Source organism: Zeus faber (genome assembly GCF_960531495.2).
Source record: "Zeus faber genome assembly, chromosome: 1".
Taxonomy (NCBI): domain Eukaryota; kingdom Metazoa; phylum Chordata; class Actinopteri; order Zeiformes; family Zeidae; genus Zeus; species Zeus faber.
Window position 1 is genome coordinate 23,874,692 of NC_137193.1, and position 23,076 is coordinate 23,897,767.

The following is a 23,076-nucleotide window of genomic DNA, read 5'->3' on the forward strand; positions in this document are numbered from 1 at the left end:
CACACAACACAAACCCTGCCGCTGCAGCGGAGTATCCCTCCCCGACTTGTTGGTATGCATTGAATTCACGGGACTGTGACTCCAGATTCGGAAACCAATTATTCAAATAGCTGCAACCGTGAGTGGTGAGGGTTAGTGTGTCGGGAACAAGGGGGAGCGATGCGTCTCGCAGAATCCCGCTCGAATTTTATTTTCTGTTTAGTTACTCGTCTGGCGGGCGGAGAGTCACTTGTCCTCAGGCATTGAGTTTTGGAACCGGCAAGTTGTGACGTGACAGATCCAGAGATCGCTGACCCGAGGAGTCCGTTCTAGTTAAACATGCCGCACAGTTTAAAGGTGGATGTACAATTTTCAAACAATATGCAAGAGAGGCTCTAGAAATGGTTGCAATGTGAATTGTGACAGCATCATTTTTCTCTTATTTTTGCCTTTCACACAGAATGTCCCCAAGAATAAAAGCTCATTCTAGTTTGTGCGCATTGTTTACGATCGGTAAGGAGAAATGGATTATCGGATGAACACATTTTCTTCCTCTTAGAATATGTTATCTCTCCTCTATACAACCCAAAACACACACACTCAGCAGAATGCCAGTGTGCATCAATCCACCGCCGTGTCACGTACGGGACCTGTGTGTGTGTGTGTGTGTGAATGTATCTGTATGCGGATGGAAGCTGATTAATTATCCATCGGCGGCATTTTGGGCGTCTTTTATTTTGTAAACACTCCACAAGACACGGCGAGGCTCCTATGTGCGAACACACCCATCTGGGCTATGAAATATGAGAGCATATGAAATATCATTTCTCATTTGTCCCGTTCTGAATACCTGGCATTTAAAATTCATGGTGCATCCAGCGGTGCTTTGTCAGAGTTGCAGTGAGGGATGTCCTCAGGCCACATCATTAATCTCTATTAAACAAGGACATGTCAGCCAGTGTGTGTGTGTGTGTGTGTGTGTGGGTGTGTGTGTTTGTGCGCACGGCTATGCGTTGGCACGTCTGTGAATCTCCCAAATAGAGATTGTCAGCTATTTAGCGGTACAAATGCTTAAAATCATATGCAATCTTTCATCACGACCGGTTTCTCATCCGACTGGTCTCTGAGACCCTGGGAATGCTCACAGGGAATGCCCCGAAACATTTCCCACTCAGAGGACTCCTTTCTTTGCCTTTTGGACGATTTTGAAGACGTCGCATACACTCATTCACAAACACGGCCAAAGTAGAAACATGGAAGTAAATAAAGACAAAACAAAGAGAAAGAAAGTACAGTCACTTCCTTGAATGCTCCCGAACCGCAAATGGGAGGGACCGACGTCACTCCGCTCGCGTGCAAACGCACCAGAATCGACACACTTTGCTTTCCAGCTTTGAGAATCTCAAATCCTGGTGGCGTCGGCGCGAGGTCCGCTCGCACCGCCGTCCTTGCTCCCGGTGACTCCCGGTGTTGACTGAATTACAGAATATAAAAATTCCTTTTCTGATTGCTTCCCCCGCTGCACCGCCAACATATGCATAGTTATCTCACTGCGCGCCCTTCGTGCCGTACTGTTGTGTTCCAATTAGCGGTGATATATTGGTTTGACATCTCATTTAGGGAGGAAGGACGGACCGCGGCTCCGTGATTGAAAGCCTGATGAACGATTCCTGATCTGAAAGCAAATAGACAGTTTTTTTTTTGTTGTTGTTTTTGGTGTCCGGCCCTCTCCGAAACGCGCTTTATTGTCGAGCGAGGGGACGGTAAACACTTTGAAGAGACTTGAATTGATTTATTGGATCCGCACTCATGATAAACAACAAAGTGTTTACGCCACAAAACTACGGTGAGTGATACTTGGGGAGCGCATATGGATGGAATATCCACCCTCCCGGCGAGCGGTCCATCTCTCCACGTAACTCCACCTTCACCGTCGGTGTCCAGTGCATGCGTTTTTACCACCGCTCGCTGCGTTTAAAACCTTTCTGTTTGTGCCTAAGTCGGCGTTGCCGTTCCGCTGGGTGTCCCGCCGCGAGTGTGGCAGTTGTGATCAGTGTTTTTGGGTGGAGTTAGCGTGTCGTTTTGGTTTCGTCCTGTAGATGTCTCCCTTGTTTTCCCCGAGTCCTCCCGTTTTCTTCCTCTCGTTGCACCTGTGGCGACCAGTCCATTGTGTTCGCCCGTGATTTTGGGTGTTTGAGTCTACAGCTTGGTTGCCTCTATGTCAGTCGGTGTCGTCCCTCGCCCCGGCGGTTTGTCCGTCCCCGTGCCAGTGTGTGTTTGCTCGCGAGTTTCGATTTCCTTTGAAGTTTGATCCAATTCAAGGCTTGTCTTTTTCCCCCTGCCCGTTCTTCTGTTCTGATCCCCCTTTGGAATTAAACTGAGGTGTTTTGAATCCTGCATCCACCTCCGTGTCTGCATTCGGGTCCCAGTTCTGAACTCTTAGAGCAAAGCAGTTTTTTTTTCTTGTCTTGTGTGAAACAAACAGATGGGACGACGTAACATTCACAACCTGACCTAGTTCTTCATCTGGTCCTTACTGAGCAGAGACAACGGGTGAACTGCGCGGCGGCTTTCTCTTCGGAGCCTCCGTTAATTTGGGTTCCCTCACATTTTTTGCAACGACATATTTTTGAAATAATGATTTTTTTTTTCAATACCGTTTGGGTTTTCCACGCGTATTGTGGTTCACACTTTAAAGTTTTGTTGAGTCTTCCACCTCTCTCTTATTGGAAACCTTTATTTCTCCAATAGATGAAAAACTCCATACGTCTGGCTTTGTGGCTCAAAAGCAAACACTAATGGTACGTCTCATATTTGCTTTAAGAGGAGAAAGAGGGGGAGCCACAGACAGAGACCTAGATGTTTCCTCCTCCTCTCGGGCTAGACCTTGTTCCTTTGTGTGCTATGTGGAAGCACCCGCCAGGTCTTATGATTAATGACCCGTGTTTTAAGGTGCCACGAGGGTCAGCGCTGCCGTGCAAACCTTGACGTCTCTATGTGTGTTGAGGTCCTAAAGGGGCAAGAAAATTCTTCACGTTGCGTTCAAGGATAAAAGAGGTGGTCTGAGGTATTTCATATGCAGGAATCGCAGAACCCGCGTTGTGAATTTATCAGAGTAAAAAGCTGTAAACATGCGCTCTTCAACCTTTTCTTCGATGCCCGTGCACTGTGTCTTGCCACGGTTGAAGGAGCTGTGCTTAGCGTCTCCACACCTGAATAAAACTCAGAGGACTAAGTTATGCTGAGTGATGCAGCCGCAGCTTAAATCGTTCACACCTGTTCACAAGCAGAAACTGCTGCTTTGGCCTGTGTCATATTCGTTGTCAGCTTGCATTTAAATCTTCGCATGCCGATGTCTGTTTTTTTTCCAATATATTTTTTTTCATCCTTGTTCATTTTTGAACAAACCCCTGACTTCAATTGTAATTATGCAAGAGACGTAAATGCATAGTCGGAGCTGAATGCCAATCCCTTTATAAACAGTGGAAGCTGAGGACTTGAAAGGGTTTCAAGTTCCACCATGACATGAGAAGAGCAGTTGCCCTCTGGCAGGGGAGCTTTGACTTGCTTTTCCCATTTAAAACCAAACGGTGAATTGTGTTGCACACTATTTCAATAATTATTGGCTCTTGTGCTTGGACTTGAAGGCTTGCTGGAAATTGGCAAGACGTACAGACATGATTTGCTCAAAGCCCCGCGGACAGGTAAACTTTTTATTTTCAGCCTTGTTTTACATGGCGCTGTCCGTGGTGCTGAGCGCAGCTCCACACTGGTTGGATGGTATTTGACAGATTTGTCACATTTTCTTTGACTTTCCATTAAGTGGTACTATTAATAATAGCCCACACTTTTAATTAAGCCCTCAAAATATAACAATAGTACATATTAGAGATGAGAAGAATATAAGAAGCTTTTTTATTTGGACTAATATAAGTTAAATTGGCAATCCATAAAATCGTCTCTCCCAGAATTCCATCTGAACTCGCTTTCTTTTCTCCAAAGTTTGCCTTCATCGCTTTATTTGGTTTTGCTTCGTCACCTGAGGCGGTGGGCATATGTTTTCATCCGAGGGTGATTTTGTTTGGGGATTTTTTGTCAATGTTCATCCATATCGACATTTTACTGACCACAAGCACTTTTAATTTGATAAAGTACTGCCTTTCACTTGCATTCTTGCCAGGGAAAAGGCGGACCCCGCCACCACCAACTGGAACAGCAGAAAGAGGAGCGCATGCGTAACACAAATACATTGAATGGCTCTTTCTTATAAAAGGCCACCTACATAAATATCGGATGAATATCAAATATGGGGATTATTTAAAGAAATTAATGATACGGTTTACTGATTTAAAAACAGAGACAAATGCTCTTTTGAATGGGCGCCTTCTCTCTTGGATGTACCTCGGCTGCTGTAAAACTATGGATCTTCTGACATGCAGCCCCATATACATTTTAACAAGCTGATTCCTTTCTGCCTCCTGACACAAAACCCCCAATAAATCACCTTTTGGCTGCCAAACCGAAGCCTCCGCTGCATGTAGTCTACACAGTCCTCCAGAGGCTCCTCACTCTCTCCCTCCCTCCCCCCCTCCCTTTCCTCTCACTCTCACTCTCCCTCCCTCCCTTCCCTCTCACCCTCCCTCCCTCCCTTCCCTCCCTTCCCTCTCAGTCTCCCTCCCTCCCTTCCCTCTCACCCTTCCACGCAGCTCCCTCTTGCGCTCTGTGAGCAGCAGCAGCGGCAGCAGCAGCAGCGGCAGCAGCAGCAGCAGCAGCACTTCTTTTTTTTTTTTTCCAGAGGCAAAGTCTGGAGCAGCCGCAGCACCATCGGAGAGGCGAGCATCCCAGTCGGTCCATCAGCGAAGAAACCCAAGAGATCTCTCCCTGACGATCACCCTCTCACCCTGCCCGGTATCGGACCTGGAAACCCGTATCCCCCTCGGGTATGCGCGCTTTCGTTTGCATCTCTTCGCTCGGGGAATTTACTCGGATATTGAATTTGTAGAGAGCGGCTGATTTGACAAGGTTTTAATGTGATCTGGAGGTGGGTTTTTTTTGGGGTGGGGGGGGGGGTGGGGGGGAGTTGGATTTTGCAAGACATCCTCCGGACACTGCTGCATCGTGTCACTGGTTTAAACTGGCGGAGAGAGGGGCTTTAAGTTGGAGGGCTGCTGAGAGGAGAGCGCTTGGATGACACTGCAGCACAAGTGCCTCCTCTGCTGCACCTTCATTTCTGGACCCTTGGAATATTCTTACTCGAGTGCTGTCACAGAGAATCAATATTTTCTAAATTTGCGGACGAATTTGCCTACTGCGGATGTGAGGGGATCTCCCCCCCACTGCGGCTTTTCAGTTCCCAGTTTGGTTCCGCTTTTGACATCATCATCATCACCATCATCATCATCATCATCATCATCACCATCACCATCATCATCACCATCATCATCCCGGACGAGCTGGGGAATCTGCGATGCGGATCCTGTGAAGCCCAGGTGCGGGATCTCGTCGGCGGGTCACTTCATCGCGGCAGCATGGCTCCAGCAGCCCGGAGGAGGGAGCGCGGCGGCGGCGGCGGCCGGGCGGGCTGGGAGACGCTGCTCCCGGCGGGATGCCTGCTCCTGTGCGCCTCACTGCTCCGGCCCGCGCTGGCCAAGGTGTGCAACGACCGCACCAAGCACGGCCAGGACAACAGCTGGTTCAGCAGGGACGGCGAGAAGCTGCCCATCATGGTGCTGATGCCCATGAACGAGTCGGCCCTGATGAGCAGCATCAGCCAGGGCATCGAGCCCGCGGTGCAGCTCGCCATCCAACACGTCCGGGAGTCCGGGAAGTACTCGTTCGCCCTCATCACCAAGATCTACGACACGGAGGTAAAGCGCTGTGTGTAGTGGATTTAATTGCACCCGCGTGCACGCGCGCGCGCGCACACACACACACACACACACACACACACACACACACACACACACACACACACACACACACACACACACACACTCAAAGACCAGCATACACACTCAAAGACCAGCATACACACTCTTACACACACAAACATAGACACGTGTGTGTGTGCTTGTGTGGTTGCGTGTGTGCGCGTGTGTGGTTGCGTGTGTGTGTGTGTGTGTGTGTGTGTGTGTGTGTGTGTGTGTGCGTGTGTGCGTGCAACTACCCCCCGCGCGTACGTTTGCCCCGAAGCGCGCGCAAGCTGCGCTCCACAGTCCACACAGCGTCTGTCACGCTCGAGGTACAGCAGCGGCGCGGTGGTACCGCGTGTTTTCACCGCAATGAAGTCAGGCCCTTGTTTGGTTATGTTACACGTAAACATGATATTCCAGCAAGTTATTATCGTTATTTATTATGTTTATTATTATCGTTATTTATTATTATTATTATTATTTATTATTACTATTATTATTATTATTATTATTATTATTATTATTATTATTATTATTAATAATAGTAATAATAATAATAATATATATTTAAATTATTATTATTATTATTATTATGTATTTATTAAGAGGAGACACGTGCAACAGGCTCGTGACAGAGACCCTGTTTCCCGCCGCACAGCGTGGCGACGTGTTAGATGGTGTTTTAATGGCGTTTCATCGCCATCAACAACCATAAACCCACAAACCAATTCCATAGCTGGATTGTATTATTGCATCTTTCTCACTCGTCCATATAGCTTTTCTGCCGGTCTACAATGGCCCCTTCAAATTTCAGTCAGCAATCAATATGTTTTATAAAGAACTGCCTTCCATGGCAGTAACGCCGTGGTAGTTCACGTGTCGGGATTTCACATTCGACAATATGACGGAGAAAATGGCAGACCTCGCTCTTCACCAGTACAACAGTGAGTAGCCTGCTCAGCTGAACATTTACCATGCTCAGGGAATAAGACGAAAGCGAACATGGTGACGCCCGAAGTCGTCGTTAACAATCTCATTGTTTTGTTAGACGTAACTTATTAACTTTGTTTTGAGCCCGGTTCCCACGGCACCAGCTTCTCGCGCGCTGCAGCGGGAGGGGGGTGCTACGGGATCGCGGCGTAGGATCCCAAATTCGCCGCAGAAGTTGCCCATTTTTTCGACGCGCTGCGGCCCTCCGACTGGACGCTTTTTATTCCCTTGAAGCATTCGTGAATGTCTGCTCGGGCTTGATCTGGAGCGGCCGTGCTCAGTTCGCAGACGTGCGATTCATTTGACTTCCTTCTTTCGATCGGCTTTGACTGAAGACGAGCTACTCGGCTTCAGCGATTGCAGGGCTCTTGTGGAACACAGAAGTCGAGGAGAAGAACGCTGTTTGAGTGAACTTTTCACATCGCATCGCACACGTCACATCAGTTGCCATGTCGACGTACTGTACAAGAAAGAAGCGCTCCTTCTCTGCAACCACACTGTACAGTACACCAGTTGAATAAGGACAGGTACGGTCGGCTTGATACTTTTACCTTGTATTATGAATTTATTCCACAGTTTTGGCCTTAACACATAGTGATACATAGTGTATTCTGTATGCACAGGTGTGCCCGTGTGAAAGAGCAGGTGGAGCTCTGTTGAGAGACGTAAGCCCTCCCAAGCGACATGCACTCAGACTATGGGATTAATTTGCTGTTACTGTGATTTCTATCCCACCCCTCCATGCCTCAGGAGAGAAAAATGAGCTGTAAGCAAGAGGTCGGTGGGCCAGCCGGAGATCCAGATACCTTCTTAATACCGGCAATCAATTGTAGCTCTTGAGAAGAAGTGTTATTTGATGTCCCTGTGGTCAAAGGCTAAACTCCACAACACTGTGCCGCTCCCAAGCTGTTTTTAATGGATATTTTATTAGGATGGGGTGGCGGAAAAGCCAAACTCATATATCAAGAAAAATCACAACAGCAACACCTCTGCCAAAAGAGGCCAAAGCAGCAAACATTTCTTGTCACCAAACCAAGGGTTTCTTATGTTCATTACACTGTTTTTAAACACATTTTACTATATTCTTACAGCTGACCAAATAGACATGCATATTAGGCACTTTAACAGTTTGATGGTCCTAATGCAGGGTATCACCCAGCGGTGGCTCGCTGACGGTATTAACATCCCTAGTAATTAAAGCTCCTTGCCAACAACTGCCCTTTACAATCCACTTGGACTCACTGTCACTGTTTGAGTCAAAAAGGGACCGGAATAAATACCCACTGATGAGAGCACGCCACTGCATGTGGGAGCAGTTATGGTATATTTGTAGAGAGTAATAAAAGAGCCGTGAGAGCCTCATCTTTTGAATAGTGTGAATGATATTACGTGTTCACCTTGGTCCCGGGTACTTTTGTCAATCATTAATTGTTCCGGCATCAGAACTTTTGCAACGACCCATTGTAATGACAATAGCACAAGGTAAGGTTGCACGGTAGCTATTTTAATAATACATGGGTACGTCGCAGGGCTCTTTCTGTTACTTTCTTGCTTACAAATGAAATCATAAAACACATGTGAACAACATGCCACATGCAGACAAATATAAACACAAATATATTGCTCTGATTCCACACACTTGTGTTGGGAAACAACACATACATCATTGCATTTATTGCAGCTAGCAGAAGGACTGCGTACATTGTTTGTATGTGTGAGCACTGGGATTTAGCTCGGCAGATGTAAGTAATCAGTCCCTGAGCAGAGGCTCTTTATCCCTTTATCCCCTCTCAGTGGAACCCTGGGTAGAGTGAGCAGGCCCAGCACACACCCTGGTGGTGTAGACCTGGAAAGTGGTGTTGATCGTGGGGGTGATGAGGCAGAGTCAAGCCAAATTGTAGCGGATAAGAGCCATTTTTTATTTCATGTAGAAAAATACAAGCATGGCGGGCTATGCCAATTTTAGAGTTCACTATTTAGGCCGGAGTCGGTCACACATAGCTGGAGATGCAAGAATATGAACCTAAAGTGACTGGTGACCGATACCTTTGCAGGCTTAGAGGATCAAAGCCTGCGAGAGGACAGAAATTGTGGAACATGTTGGAAAGCAGACTGTCGGCAGTAAATTCATGAGTTTATTTCAGAATATACATCACCCACTTTGTGAATTACTTAAAGCACACTAATACTGCATCAGTAAAGGCATTATGAAAAAAGTAGAAGATTAATGCATTTGTATCCTATGACCATGTACCAGTCCTATGCATATTGCACCCAACAGAGATTACATCGTATGAAATGATCCATATGATGAATTGTTCTGCATTGTAGAGATCAAACACAAAGTATCATCTTATAGATGGTATGCTAGGACACATAGACAGAATCACTTTGTTATACTCCTTAGCAGGCACTATTTTAATATTTTTATCTGACCTCTATGGAAATGTGAGCCAACATCTTGTAATATTACTTAATTGGTAAACATTCCTGTGAAGAAATCACTCTGTGGACAGTTAATCTTGAGCAAAGAGAAACAAGAACTCTGAAATTCAAGTCACTTCAAAAGAGCGGTTGGCACATTTTTGGAATGCAGATGAAATCTTTACAAATTGTACAGTCCAACTGCACTTAGAGGACATCTGCTCGACTTGCTTCCTTTTCTTTTGTATTTGCAAAATACTGGAAAAAATGAACAAAAGCATTTTAGAAGATAAAATCAACACTAATTGCACTTGGAGACTCAAGATGGACGCCTTGTCATTATACAGTGCACCAGATATATGGATGCGCATTTACAGTTGGTTGGAGCCTGTCCATTCATGCGTCAATGGAGCTCCTAAGACAACGTAAGCATGACCCATGTTCCAGCGTTGCAGCACCCACACAAAGGCTGCTTCTCCTGCACTCCTCTGCAGACTAGATGCAACATGTCACATTTGTACACACGCTGGCAGCCCTGGAACCACCGTGCACTACACTTGTTCACAAGAGGGAGAACGCCCCCCTGAGCATATGTGAGGCATTCTGTCATTTTGTCAGAAGAAGTTAGGTTTCCTGTGAAAAAGTATTACCATAATGGAGGTCACAGTGCTGTCTTGCGTAGGCTTCAAGTGCACGAGGTTCAGTGCCCTTTCTCCGTAAAGCTTCTCAACTGAATTTGTTCGGTAATTCGACATCTCGGTTGTTGCATATGCAGGGTACGGAAATTTGCTCGAACATAGTGTGTCCTGTAAAAAACAATTTCACTCAATGTAAAATAGAAACTGATGACAGAGGCTTTTCAGAACTTGACAGGGCTGTGTGTATATCCCATTATCCATGCAGACCCTCTGTAGTAGCTATTATGGTTGCCTCTAAACTCAGTTCACACACTATACCTCACCCAGCTCTCATCTTGTTCAAACCTATTTGAAGCTCAGTGGGCCACCGGACATCCATCCCATATGCCACACTGTATGCCACATATTATCTAGATATCTGACATTTATTCGCAGCCATAGCCATCACCTCTTAGGGGTCATCTGACACAGGCTGTCACTGCTCCCAGCAGAGAGTGAATATGTAAGGATAGTAAGGGAAGCAGCTTGTGACGGTTGTAGAACTCTCTGGGCGTACAGAAAGTGCTGAGTGGGGCTGTATCTGCTGACCTGACACAGATAGTGGCGATCAATGTGCAGCAGCCCTTCTCATGGAATGAGCAGATCTCAGGGGAGAATCAGAGATAACCAGACAGAGCGCCAGGCTGGAGAGAGAGCGAGAGAGAGAGAGAGAGAGAGAGCGAGAGAGAGAGAGAGAGAGAGAGAGGGGAAGAGGGAGAGGGAGAGAGGGAGAGACGCTACAAGGTGGAGATCCCGAAGTATGATTATATCATATTCTATGCAGGAAGAGGAAATGGCCAACCTTAAATTTTTATTGGATCTTAATGTAAGGCTATTTGCGATGTTTGCCCTGAGGTTGCGTGACTGCTTGTTCTAATGGGCATATTAAAATGCAATTACTATAAGCTATTAGGCTTTGGCATTACATCAGTTATAGACAATCAGAAGCTTATCCTTTTAAAGTTAATAATATCACCCAGCAGGTCACACATATGCTTGTATCACAGTAGGCGGTAATTTGGCAGGTAATTTGTTGTTTGGAATGTGCAGGTTCAGCCGAGCAAGTCAAAACATTTACTTAGGTTTAGCACTAATTGGTGACCTTAGTGGTTGTCTGACTGCGACTCCTGTCTCCAGGCCATGGAGGGCTGGTGGTCAGACTAAAGGAGGCTTCTGCACGCCCTGGAGTCTCCTGGGTATTCAAACTTCTCACACGCAACCATGATACTAAAGCAGCAAACACGCACACGCACACGCACGCACGCACACACGCGAAAAGCAAATTATTCTCCGCCTGTCCCTTTGGCCATCACTCCACAGCCACGGTGAATTTGACCTCTTAACCTCTATTTCCCAACGACCCGAGGATAGTCCTGTGGCTGTAAAAAGGAAATTAGTCATTTTGGACTCCTCCTCTTCTCTATCTGCATTACACTGCTATTACCCTTGGGCGGCTTCTTTTCGTCGGCACATTAATAAGACCGTGATCTGTCCGACATAGCACAGGAATGCTAAGATTCTGAAACACAACAGGTTAATGCACGTGTGACCAAAACAAATTAGCCCGCTGCTCGTCATCATGGGTCACCTTGCACCATCATGGAGCAGATTCCACCGAGCTTGTTCTACCCAGTGTTTAATTTGAAAGCAAGACAGAGTGGTTGTTGCAGGCTCCCGTCTACAGTCACTAGTGCAATGACTTGGTCCAGGCTTTAACCAGGAAGGGAAACAGATGAACTACATTTGAACCTGTTTGTTTCTTCTTGGAAACATTCACAATGTATTTTGTTCTTTCTATCCAACGGTTTGGAAAGCTTGTAAATAATCGCCATGGAATTCATGATCAGTTTGGTTGCGTAAAGGTATATTATACAGCAAGGATGACCATTATACATTATAATATTATAAATAGGCAGATGTCAATGACACAAAAATATAGTTAAAAACGATACCGACAGGACATTGAAACCGGTGCTGAAATAAAACAACAGAGTGCTGCTGTTGGCAGTCGGTCATTATGCCACATTTCCCACTATCTGTCTGTGGACTTTGCTTTTTTTCAGCCTCTCTCACTAGTGTGACGGAAGTGTATTGAATTTGGCTGTTCACTTGTTAGCTCATTAGTTTATCGCGCTCTTATCTCGGCCCAAACTCATTTAAGATGCGGTCAGTCGTCCTTGGCTCTTCTGGAGTTCATTCTGCACCTTAGCGGTTGATTTCCACCCAGTTTCAGACAACCGCCATCATGATAAATTGGTGACACTAGACCTCAAGGCCAATCTGTCAATTATTTTGCAGGCATTATTAAGTTGTCTGTGACTTTCTTTTTTACATTACATTACAATGATTGATAATAACTGCTCTGTTTTTTTCTGTGAAGGCTAATCAGAATCGGCTTATTCAGGAACGAGAATGGAGAGAACCTTGACAGCTGCTTAACTGAATTCAATGCATCTCTAATTACACCTGGTGCCACACTCGTGAAATATAACAAAAGCTGTAATATATTCAGCTGTAGATAAACAATTAGGTCCGAAATGAATTTGTCATTGTCATATTTTAATCTTCCATTCTCTGCGCCGTCACTATTGTGCTTCCCCCAAGCTGATACCGTGATGAGGCATCTGTTGGCCCCCTTTTCGTCTCCAAAAGTCCCCTGTCATCGAGATGAGCGGTTATTCCAGCTGGACGTCCTGAACATTTTACAAATATTTGTTGTTGAATTGACTTGGCTGTATGGCGGCGTAGAGAGAGGGACACCCGGGGCTGGACAGTCACTACTTGCACACGGCTTCTCTCCGTCCTCAAATTAAAATGACTAATTCAATCTTTTTATTATTGCATTTCTGTTTAATGGTTATTTGATTATTTTGATTATTTATCTGGTGATTTTTGGATTACTTTAACTGAGTGTACAAAGATATTTGCTCAAAAGTATATATTTTTATATTTTCAAATAGACCAATACAAACATTATGCAAAGGTGGCCTTTCTGCAACTTATCTGCATTTTGACCAATATAAGCAAAAACCACAGGTATGGGGGATAAATTCAGTGAAATACAGATAAAGACTTATAGCCTTATAGGACAGATCAAACATGGATAAGTACTGCACCTTTAACCTTATGTGAAATGTAAGCTGTACTCACATCTACTAAATGCATTTCTGTTAGATCAGACTGGCTTGTCAACATGAACTCTGTGAAACTCTGCCCCGTTTCATCGCACATGTTTTCATTTGGGCTTTGATTTGATTTGTTGCAAATGTGGTGGAAGTGAGGATTGGCCATTTTAGAAGTGTCAGAAATATGCTTGAATAGTCACACTTTTAATTAGGATTACAGGATTACAGATACCACGTGTAAGTGATTTCAATATGTAATGCAGTTGTTTCCCCAAAACTTTGGGACATCCACAAGGAAATCATCCCGTAGACAGTGAGAGACTGGAGGGAAGCTAGGTGATTGTGATATTAGGAGATAGTTCCAGATATTGAGTAGGTAACTGAGGATAAAAAAAAGAATTCCCCTAACCTTCACGTGGTGCTTTCCAAAATATTCAGAGTGAAATGGTTGCTGCCATATTGTTCCGGTGCTTAATCAGTCTGGTGCTTCCATAAATCTGCCATTGATCGCGCACCCCGCCATTTGCTTAGTCAATTACCACGTTTTTACCCCCCTGCCAAGACTCATTTCAATGTCAGCCACCCACAAATATCTAGATTTTAATCCTAATATGGAATAAGCGTTGCCCATCGCTTCCTATTCTGTCGAGAAATGTTTGATGTTTACATTTTAAATAAATCCACCAATGAATGCTGAGTCGTTTATGTAGACAAATGGATCTAAAATCATTTTAAGGTTTTTCTTTTCAATAAGTGTGAGATTGGCAGTTGAGAATACAAAATAAAAGAAAAGGACAAGCATCTTGAAATGCACATTTTGTCGAAAGCTAAAGTATTCCTCAGCTCTGCGCTTCTCAATTAACCTTTTATTTCACTTAGACTACTTTAATTTGCTACCTACTTCGATGGTAGATGATCTTTTCTTGCATTTTTTATTGTCATGGATGGTCTCATGCGGTTTTATTATTATATTATTATTGTTTGTAATCGTGCAAAATGTCCCTGAGACATTCTAGGTATGGGTTCATTCTAGTGAATGTTTTAATGCTTATGGTTTTTGATGCCAAACAAAGTAGCACTGCTGCTGAAGAAATCCATTATTTTAAGACAGTACACTCTATATCTGTGTATTTGTGTGTACATGAGTTTAAGAAAGATGGAGAGCGAGGGAGAGGTACAGATGGCACATATGGAAGGGGTTTCCAATGTGACATTTTGCTTGTTTATATTGGTCCACCTCTAATGTTATTTGACCTTTCACCTCAATTACACACATCAGTTGTGGTCCAATTTGTCCCCAATGACCTTTCAAAGGATGACTGCATACTACGGGAATGTCCCCTCCTCCCTGCTATTATTTTGAAATGATCCTACAAAATGTTGATTAATGCGGCAGAAACCCTATTGACGAGGGCACACACACACACACACACACACACACACACACACACACACACAGACACACACACACACACACACACACACACACACACACACACACACACACACACACACACACACACACTCGCCCTCAAACTTCCCAGTGTTCTTCTATCTCTCCACAACGTGTTTCTGTTTTCACTGTACATTCTACAGTACAATAGTTCTCTTTTCTCTTCCTTCATCACCTCCCCTTCCTCCCATCCCCCACTGTCTGTCCTCTGAGTGGACAAAAATGAGAGGATTATCATGGGAGGGGTGTGGCATTGTCATTAGAGATTGGACAAACGCCATGCTGCTGCCTCAGTCGAGGGACCCGGCACAGAGCAATAAGCAGACATTCTGTCCTGACAGTCAGTCCTATAATTCCATTAAAACCTACGCCATTCAGATGCAAAAAAAGAAAGATGACCAAGGATGACCGACAACCAAAAGAAAATATCAATAAAAATCCGACAAAATTGTAAACATATTTATTTATATACAAGCATATAAACATAAAATTTAGTGTTTAAATCAATGGGTCTTAGGCAATGCCATGTTTGGTGTGAAGTGATGGACATTTGGTAGCAAAACATACTCCGTGTCAGGCCTATGTATTGCTGAGGCCTATGTTGCATATTTTCCCTAGAGGGGAAGCCAGGCCTGGTTGTCATGGCCACTGGCGGGATGTGTTAAGACTCATTGGCAGGTACCACAGGGACCTAATAGTCAGTCTGAAAAACAAATACACACCGGCAAACACGGCACATACACACACACAGGTTGGATCACAGGGATGTCAGGACCTATTATAGTCAGAACTATACCAGCCCACATTGAGAGGAGTTCACAAGTTAAAGATACATCTATAAATGCCAGCCATCCTGTTGATCATTGTTTGAAAGCAGTCAATTGGATTTAACATGTGAAATCCAAGGGATTTGGTTTCGCCAGCAGCCTCATGCTATCTCACTCAAATACTGTGGGAAATGATCCTGCCACATATAACTTTTCAATTACAAGTCCGTACCATTTAGATCAAACAGAGCAATCACAGGGGACTTTCCAACTTATTTGTGACTTGTATGTTGAATTATCTGATCGTAAAAAACGTTTTGATTTGACACTGTTAGTGAGTCCAACACGCATCCGTGGGGCACGCCACAATTTTAGCTCCATCTGTCCCGATACGGATCAGACCTTTGTCTGCCTGACGCCCACGCTCAGTGGTTACCACTTCCCCGATTGTGATTGCTGGGATCTGTTAACAGAAAGCAGTCGCTGAGCCCATTGTGTGTACAGTGAGATAACAACAGACTGCAGGATCACAGTTGTGCTCTCCCTACACTCCCTTTCTCCGACAACTCTCAAAATGGCCATGCATGCCAGCAGTGCTATACACTGGCCATGCCCATCCAAAGCAGGCAATCATTCCACATGCAATGACAAAAGGCTGTAGAATGATGATAAGAGATCACTGGCAGCCGAGTTCCATTTGCGGTGACTCAGTCCTAATCTTTGTGCATGTGTGTGTGTGTATTTGTGTGTTTTTGCCTGGGAGTTGATGTTTGGATAAATGGATAGAAAAACATATTATATTGTGCTTCCTTGTGATGCATCACCAGAGTGGTGTGCTTTCAAAAAAACCCAAAAACATTGTTATCAAGCAGGACTAGGTCACATCCGCTTTTGAGCATCGTGCACCGCATGGGCACACAATCTCAAATGCTCTGCCCCGAAGCGCACACACACACAGGCGCACGCACGCACGCACACACACACACACACACACACACACACAACAAACAGTGTTGGAAATTTTTGCTTTTCGTGTCTCTGTATCGATAATAATGCAATTTCCCTGTGACTAACACACACTGAAACATAAGACATTGCAGACTACTGTGGCTGGTATTTTCCCGTGGCATTTCGTGTTACCCAGCCAGTTTCACACTGCAGCTGAGGGATGGACATGGAGGCACCCTGGGCAGGCTGTCGGTCTAATGAACTGCTACTGTAAGGCAGGGTCCTTTCATTTCCCACTGTCTGCCTGTTTTATGTGGGGGATGGTCACTCATTGTGAAATCCCCTACGTCTAATGGTATATTCCGTTGTGAGGTCGTTCTAGGACATGCTGGCCAGCAAATCTGCAGCATCAAGCAAGAAGGCTTAAGGATATAATGTTGATTTCTATAAGAGAACTGACACTGACCACCGAAACTTACAACTTGAATCAAACAATCTGGATATCACAGTCACAGCCAGCCAAATATATATATATATATATATATATATATATATCTATTCCAATTTATCCGGGGTGATATAAACAGGTCAGTGCATGCAGAGCCAGAGCAGGGGCAAGTGAAAAAACGATAGAAACGATACGGTAGAACGATAGAAAGAAAGCTGAAAACTGCAGATGCATTCTGCTCTGGAGCTTAGAGGCTCACGCCATATGACCAGATGACCAGTTTTGACCGTGAATGGGTTGTTTTGCTCCAAAAAATATATATACAAGTACAGTTGACACAAATCTGTGTCATGTAGAGATTAATCCAAAGTAAAGCACTCTGCTCTGCCTCTGTACACTAACTTTGGCTCTGCATTTGAAGAGCAATAGTAGCGCTTGGATGCTTTATTTTTACCTTGTCCTCACATCGATCAGCGGTCTGAAGTTATATCACACAAACAGTGCTGTGATCAGTACTGCAGTGTTAGTGTGTTAAGAGTTTAACTAAAATGGGCCCGTGTAGCCTGGTCGGAGATTCCTCTGTCAATGGGTTTATTTTAAAAGCCAAAATGAGGGAAAAATCCCATCGCACAATGCAAAAATGCATTACGTGCAATTTGGCCATCATTAATTTGGACAAGGATTTTATCCTTAATCAGTCACTATTGATTAAAGGGAAAGATAATTGTGTGAAAGGGTTTAGGAGTAAAAAATATTTTCACTGCTTGACTTTAGATCTGTAAAGTAATTTAGGCTAATCAATCCAAGCCCCTCCACCTGCAACTTGTATTTTTAGATATCTAAAATATATCTTTGTCCCCTAGTAATGGAAGTGCATTCACAGCTTGTGTTTTAGCTGCAGCTTTAGAGCGTGAGCGAGCTCCTCTGGGACCACAAGTCAGTTTTCTCTTGTTGTCCACCATCCTACGTCTACGAGCTTATCAGGCATCGGGCCTGACGTTTCTAAACCTCAATATTCTTTTTGAGGTTTCCACCTGGCAGTTCAAAGGGAGCATCCAGATTAAATTGGCGTTGGATCAAACCTTAAATTATAAAACATAAGACATTAAATCTTGTTGTCTTATCTGATGTTAGAAGGAGAATGTGGAGATATAATTAGGACGCTGCTAATAATTTTTATCTCAGCAGTCTTATCTGGCGATGACACTTTTAACATGATTAGCAGCCTCTCTCTCCTGCGCTCATGGCTCATCCTTTTCCAAAAACGCAAAGCGGTACATGTCACTGATTTCGAGACAGAATCCTGGCAAATTGCCGGATGCGTTTTTCTAATGCGAAGACAGCCAAGGAAAATGGATGCCGACTGTTTCCAGGTTGCTGAATGAAAACGGCGAGTCAGACGCAAAATAAGCAGCTCAGTCCATTCTCTATTATTACATCTTGCTCGGGAATCAATCAAACAATAGGAATAAATTAAACTAAATACTGCTCGGCTAACGTAAAACAGTCCTTTTCTAATGTCCTATTTCCAGTTGATTTCTCTTACCTCCTTTGGTTGCCAGGGACATATCAGCTTTTCCATTATGGGATGCTTCATGGCCACAAAGGGATGCTTGGGGAATGCGCTCCCAGGGCTTTCACTGTCACTGCCAAATAAACCGGCCTGTGCGTCTTCTGCCAAGCTTTTATGAAACTCTATCATTACTTTTGAAATTCCAAGGTGAAAGAGAGCCTCGGGACTGAACATCACAAGCGCCGCACTAAGCTGCCTTCGCAACACGCCGTACCAGATGGATAACGGTAATTAAGGAGCTACATGTATGTGTAGCACGCAGAGACATGGAGTGGGGGGCAGTTTGCATTTTTAAAATGGTCACCTGCATGTTTAGGAGAGCATTTGTGTGACGAGCACGCACTTCTTATTTAATTAATCTGTTTTTCCTGCTCTGATGGTTGTTAAGCACTTCTCGACATTTCTATTTATTTTTTGCACGAGTGATACTTCCAGTTGAAGAACGATGCTGCGAGCGCTGAAGACACCCTGAGCTCGGCGGAGGAAGGGTTCCTATGTTAATTCAATAGAAAGGCAATTGGATTGTGAATTGTATTATCCTACCGAAGGCGTATAATTCCAAGGGCCATCTGGAATGATGTAAGACATTGCTCCTCGAGTGTGTTCATATTTACAGATTACAGAGTAATTAGGGCCATGTCGTTAATGAAATTGTGAACAAGTTAATTAAAGCCATTTATTGGTCAACCATGATGTCAGGCTAGCTGTCTCAATGAACGGTATCCAAGGAATGTATATAAGTATCCAAGAGGGACACCAGAAAAGGTCCCTTGTGCTCCGTGGTTCATGGCAGAACTACACCAGGCGCGTTGGCGCAGCGTGCCGGTGCGGTGCGCCGTGCCGTAAGTGCCGTTTCCTATTAAATCCATGTCAATCCAGCGCTGCTGTTCCACCGGCCACATCAGCCGTGCGGCATTTCTCTATTTTTGCGCGAGAGGTCTATTTTATTTTCAACTGCATTCAACTATTGCATTCAACTACGCGAGCCTTTTCAATCAATTTAAATGTGTTTTATGTGAGCCTACATTGTACCTAGAGCTGCAGTCGGATTTGCTCATTGATCATTGATTTTAAATACAAAGAACAAACATACATAAAGTAATGCAATATAGTACAAACACACCCAAAACACAGTGTAAAGTTTGTAAGGTCCTTGCATCTGCCCAACATCATACAATGTAAATGCAGGCTGCACATCAACCCGCCAGGGAGTTAAATTCCATTTTACAGCCGTAAAACCTAGTATACACGAGCCACAGTCCGTATTATACTAATCACCATTCTTATAAGCATTTTAGTCCACTGGTACTTAGCATGGCAATGATCATAAGGGTTTCCTCTAAAAAAAACACCTCAAAATGACTAAAAGACATTTTCAAACACGTTAAAAATAGCAGCATCAGAGCATTTGCATTACATTGCAGTCTTAGCAGCTAAACAATTTAAAGGTCTTCCGGCTTCCTCGGATAGCTATGCGGTGCATTGTAAGGTATGCAAATCATGTGGAAAGGGGACACCAATTAGAGTTGATGATGCGCTTGTACTGTTCACTTATTCATGAGAGTGGCAAAGCTGCTGATTTTGCGAGGTGACATTCATCATCCGTGCTGTAGATTGCATTTAGGTAAACACAAACACTGCACCAACTACTGCATGGTGTTGCATATGATGAGGTGTTAAAGAGAACCTTGTGAGCAATCCAGAGGGCACGCACACACACACACACACACACACACACACACACACACACACACACACACACACACACACACACACACACACACACACACACACACACACACACACACACACATACACATACAGTAATGCGCGCAAACTCCATCCTCTCCTCAGAGACGTCCTCTGAACCTTAAAAAAAGAACAAGACACCACACAATCCCAGGTTTTTGTCCATGAATATTTAATGTGTGCATGCTAAACAATTCTCTGACACTGACCTGTTGCTTGATGTATTTGTATTGAATAAATGAACGAGTCTCATATTTACTAGATCATTGCCTTTAAGATGCATGAATCAGAATTATGCATTGTCCCTTGCAGTTGTCTGTAACCTCCAGCGCTTCTGTCTTCTCCGTCGACTCGCTTTTTTAATACATAGGGAGCTCCTATTGGTTTTGAAGCAGACCCTTGACCCGTTGTATCTCTAACTTGGTGGGATTTGCATTCGCAATGCGCTCATTGTGTTACGGTCACCATTTTGTCATAATTTCATTGGAGATATTAAATAATTGTCATCATATTGCTTTCTGGCGCTGTCATGAGTCCAAAGATCTAGCTTTAAACCACCGTGTAAGCCCCGTGCTGCACTGTCAACTGTTTAATCGCGTCAAGGTAGAAATACAACAGAAGAACAACATTTTGATGTATTGCTGTTCCAAATGTTATCCTGTGGCTGCTGTTAGTTATTTTGGCCTGTCACAAAATGAGCAGCTGGTCACTCAGGGAGTAATCAATGAAATGAGTTTAACGTTGCTTCATTGCCCTCATCCTTCATCCGTCGCCCGTTCTGCTGCTGGAAACTTGGGCATGCCAGGACAAAATACTGAAAATACTCAAATAGTGCAGACTATAGTGCAAGCTAGTGCACAGGAAGTAAGAAACAACAAAAGCTGACGCCCTTAGTTTTTCGTTACATAAATGTCATTATTGTCCCATCAAATAACTGGTTTTGTGGGCATGTGCTAATTGATCCAGCTCTTCTCACGTAGAATATAAAGAAGCACCCAAAGCAAAGACCCCGCACAGAGAACGGAATGGAATCCAAATGGGGTCGATTGAAGTTTAACTTTGGTGTGCATCAAATCTGTCCCTCACACACACACACACACACACACACACACACAGACACACACATACACACACAACACATGCTCAGTGGTGTGTGATGGCGATAGTGGGTTGGTCGCGCTGTCCCTCCGAGCCATAATGAGTGACAAAATCGGCGATGGGGCTGGAGGGGTCAGGACCATTCCTCCCTTCTTTTGATAGAGGGCAAATGTAAATGTCACCATCGTCTGAGAGAAAAGCCTCGGCTCTCCGCCGACGCTTCTGCAAATAAGGACGGACAAGGCATCGTGAGCCAGGTTTTATGAGGAGAGTTAAAGAGGAAGTGGATGAACAGGAGGATATGGGGAGGGAACAGGGAAGAAAGGCTTACCGCGGAGAAACAAATACCTATACACATATTCTAATCATATATCAATACAATGCAACCCTCAAATACCATACATACCAAAAGAATGCTTTGACCTTCAGAAAGATGCTGTATTTCTCTCAAGATGGAAGTGAATCCTGAATTGGATTTCTATGCAATGTTGGAATGTCTCCAGTTTGAACAGCCGTCCGTGGTTTTGGTTCTGTGACTTGTCAACATCTAACGGGTCTGGCGTAATTTTATTCTGTGTCATCTACCCCTACAAATGCAAATCTTTCATTGATTTATTGACTTCTAGGGATCAATTACGGATTGCCTGAAAAGGCGCCTGCATTCAGATGATAGGGTTTTTTATGACCAACAGACATGACCATGTGTGACCCGATGACCATTCACCAGAGCCCACAAATATCTTAGTGACCAGGGGGCCATGGATATCCAGACCTAGAGATCTAGATCCAGCAATCATTATCTTTTCCTTGAATATTAATGAATTCACAAGAATGAAACAAATCTGTCGATAAATGTTCCAATGTCTATCTCCCAAATGGCCGTAATACATCTCAGCAGTCTCAATGGAAAGAAGAAAGGAAAAAAACTCCTTGGCAGAAGTGTCTGGTGTCCTGTCAGGCAGACCAGGAGGAATATTCGCGCCTTTAATTAATGCATTGATGGGCGTAATTGAAATATTAACGCCGTCCGTTTGGCACACGAGACCGAACGTCTAGAGCATTCTGATCCTCGCAAAAGATCGCAAAGATGTTTTATTTACATTTAGAATCCAACCCCGTTCACCCCACCAAGCCCTCTTGTGCACAGGCACCCTTGAGGGATCGATGCGCGCGTGTAAAGATGGAGGAAAAGGGACAGATTTGTCGAGGCATTTGCAGAAGTCAAGCAGACGTGACCTATTCTGTTAGAGGCGACAGCGACATGATTTGAGGGAACCAAGAGTGGGATTAGGTAGGGCACGGCACATCGCTGACTGGTTTTTGCTAACGGCACAAAGGCGAGAGCCGGTAGCAGAAATAACAGCGGCGGAGGAAGGAGAGTGCGGTTGGACAAGGAACAGGCAGAGAAAGAGGAGAAGAACAGAAGGGGAAGGAGAAATGATGTGAGATGACAGGACGTTATTGCAGGAGAGAATTTGTATAAAATGGACTTTTGCAAACAACATATAGGTGTGAGACACATACAACACATTATGGCATGTTTATCCCCTACACCACTGACGGACAGTACTGTATGTCACACATGCAAAAGCATCATATACACTAGCTGCATATAGTACGATGGCACAGACACACAAATGGACGGGGTGTGTGTATGTGTGTGTGTGTGTGTGTGTGTGTGTGTGTGTGTGTGTGTGTGTGTGTGTGTATGTGTGTGTGTGTGTGTGTGTGTGTGTGTGTGTGTGTTTGTGTGTGTGTGTGTGTGTGTCTGCGTGTGTGTGCATGTGTGTGTGTGTGCTTGTACATACGCTCGTCTCGAGGGCACGAACGCTGAGTGTTGTGTGTGCATGCACCTGATCGTGCACACGCATACGCAATGAGTGTAATTGCTGTGAGTGCATGGAGTTGTTTGGGAGTGTCGACTGGGAAGCGA

The 23,076-nt window shown here is 44.4% G+C and overlaps 1 protein-coding gene across 1 annotated transcript in view; it reads left to right on the plus strand.

The window, feature by feature from the left end:
• Nucleotides 1-5,507: 5,507 nt before the first annotated feature.
• gabbr2 (gamma-aminobutyric acid (GABA) B receptor, 2) overlaps nt 5,508-23,076 on the plus strand; it is a gene marked incomplete at both ends in the record, with an annotated part of 194,848 nt that continues 177,279 nt past the window's right edge. The window contains one exon of the mRNA XM_080017688.1: nt 5,508-5,846. Coding sequence (XP_079873814.1) covers nt 5,508-5,846 — 339 coding nt within the window. The remainder of the gene's footprint in view (nt 5,847-23,076) is intronic.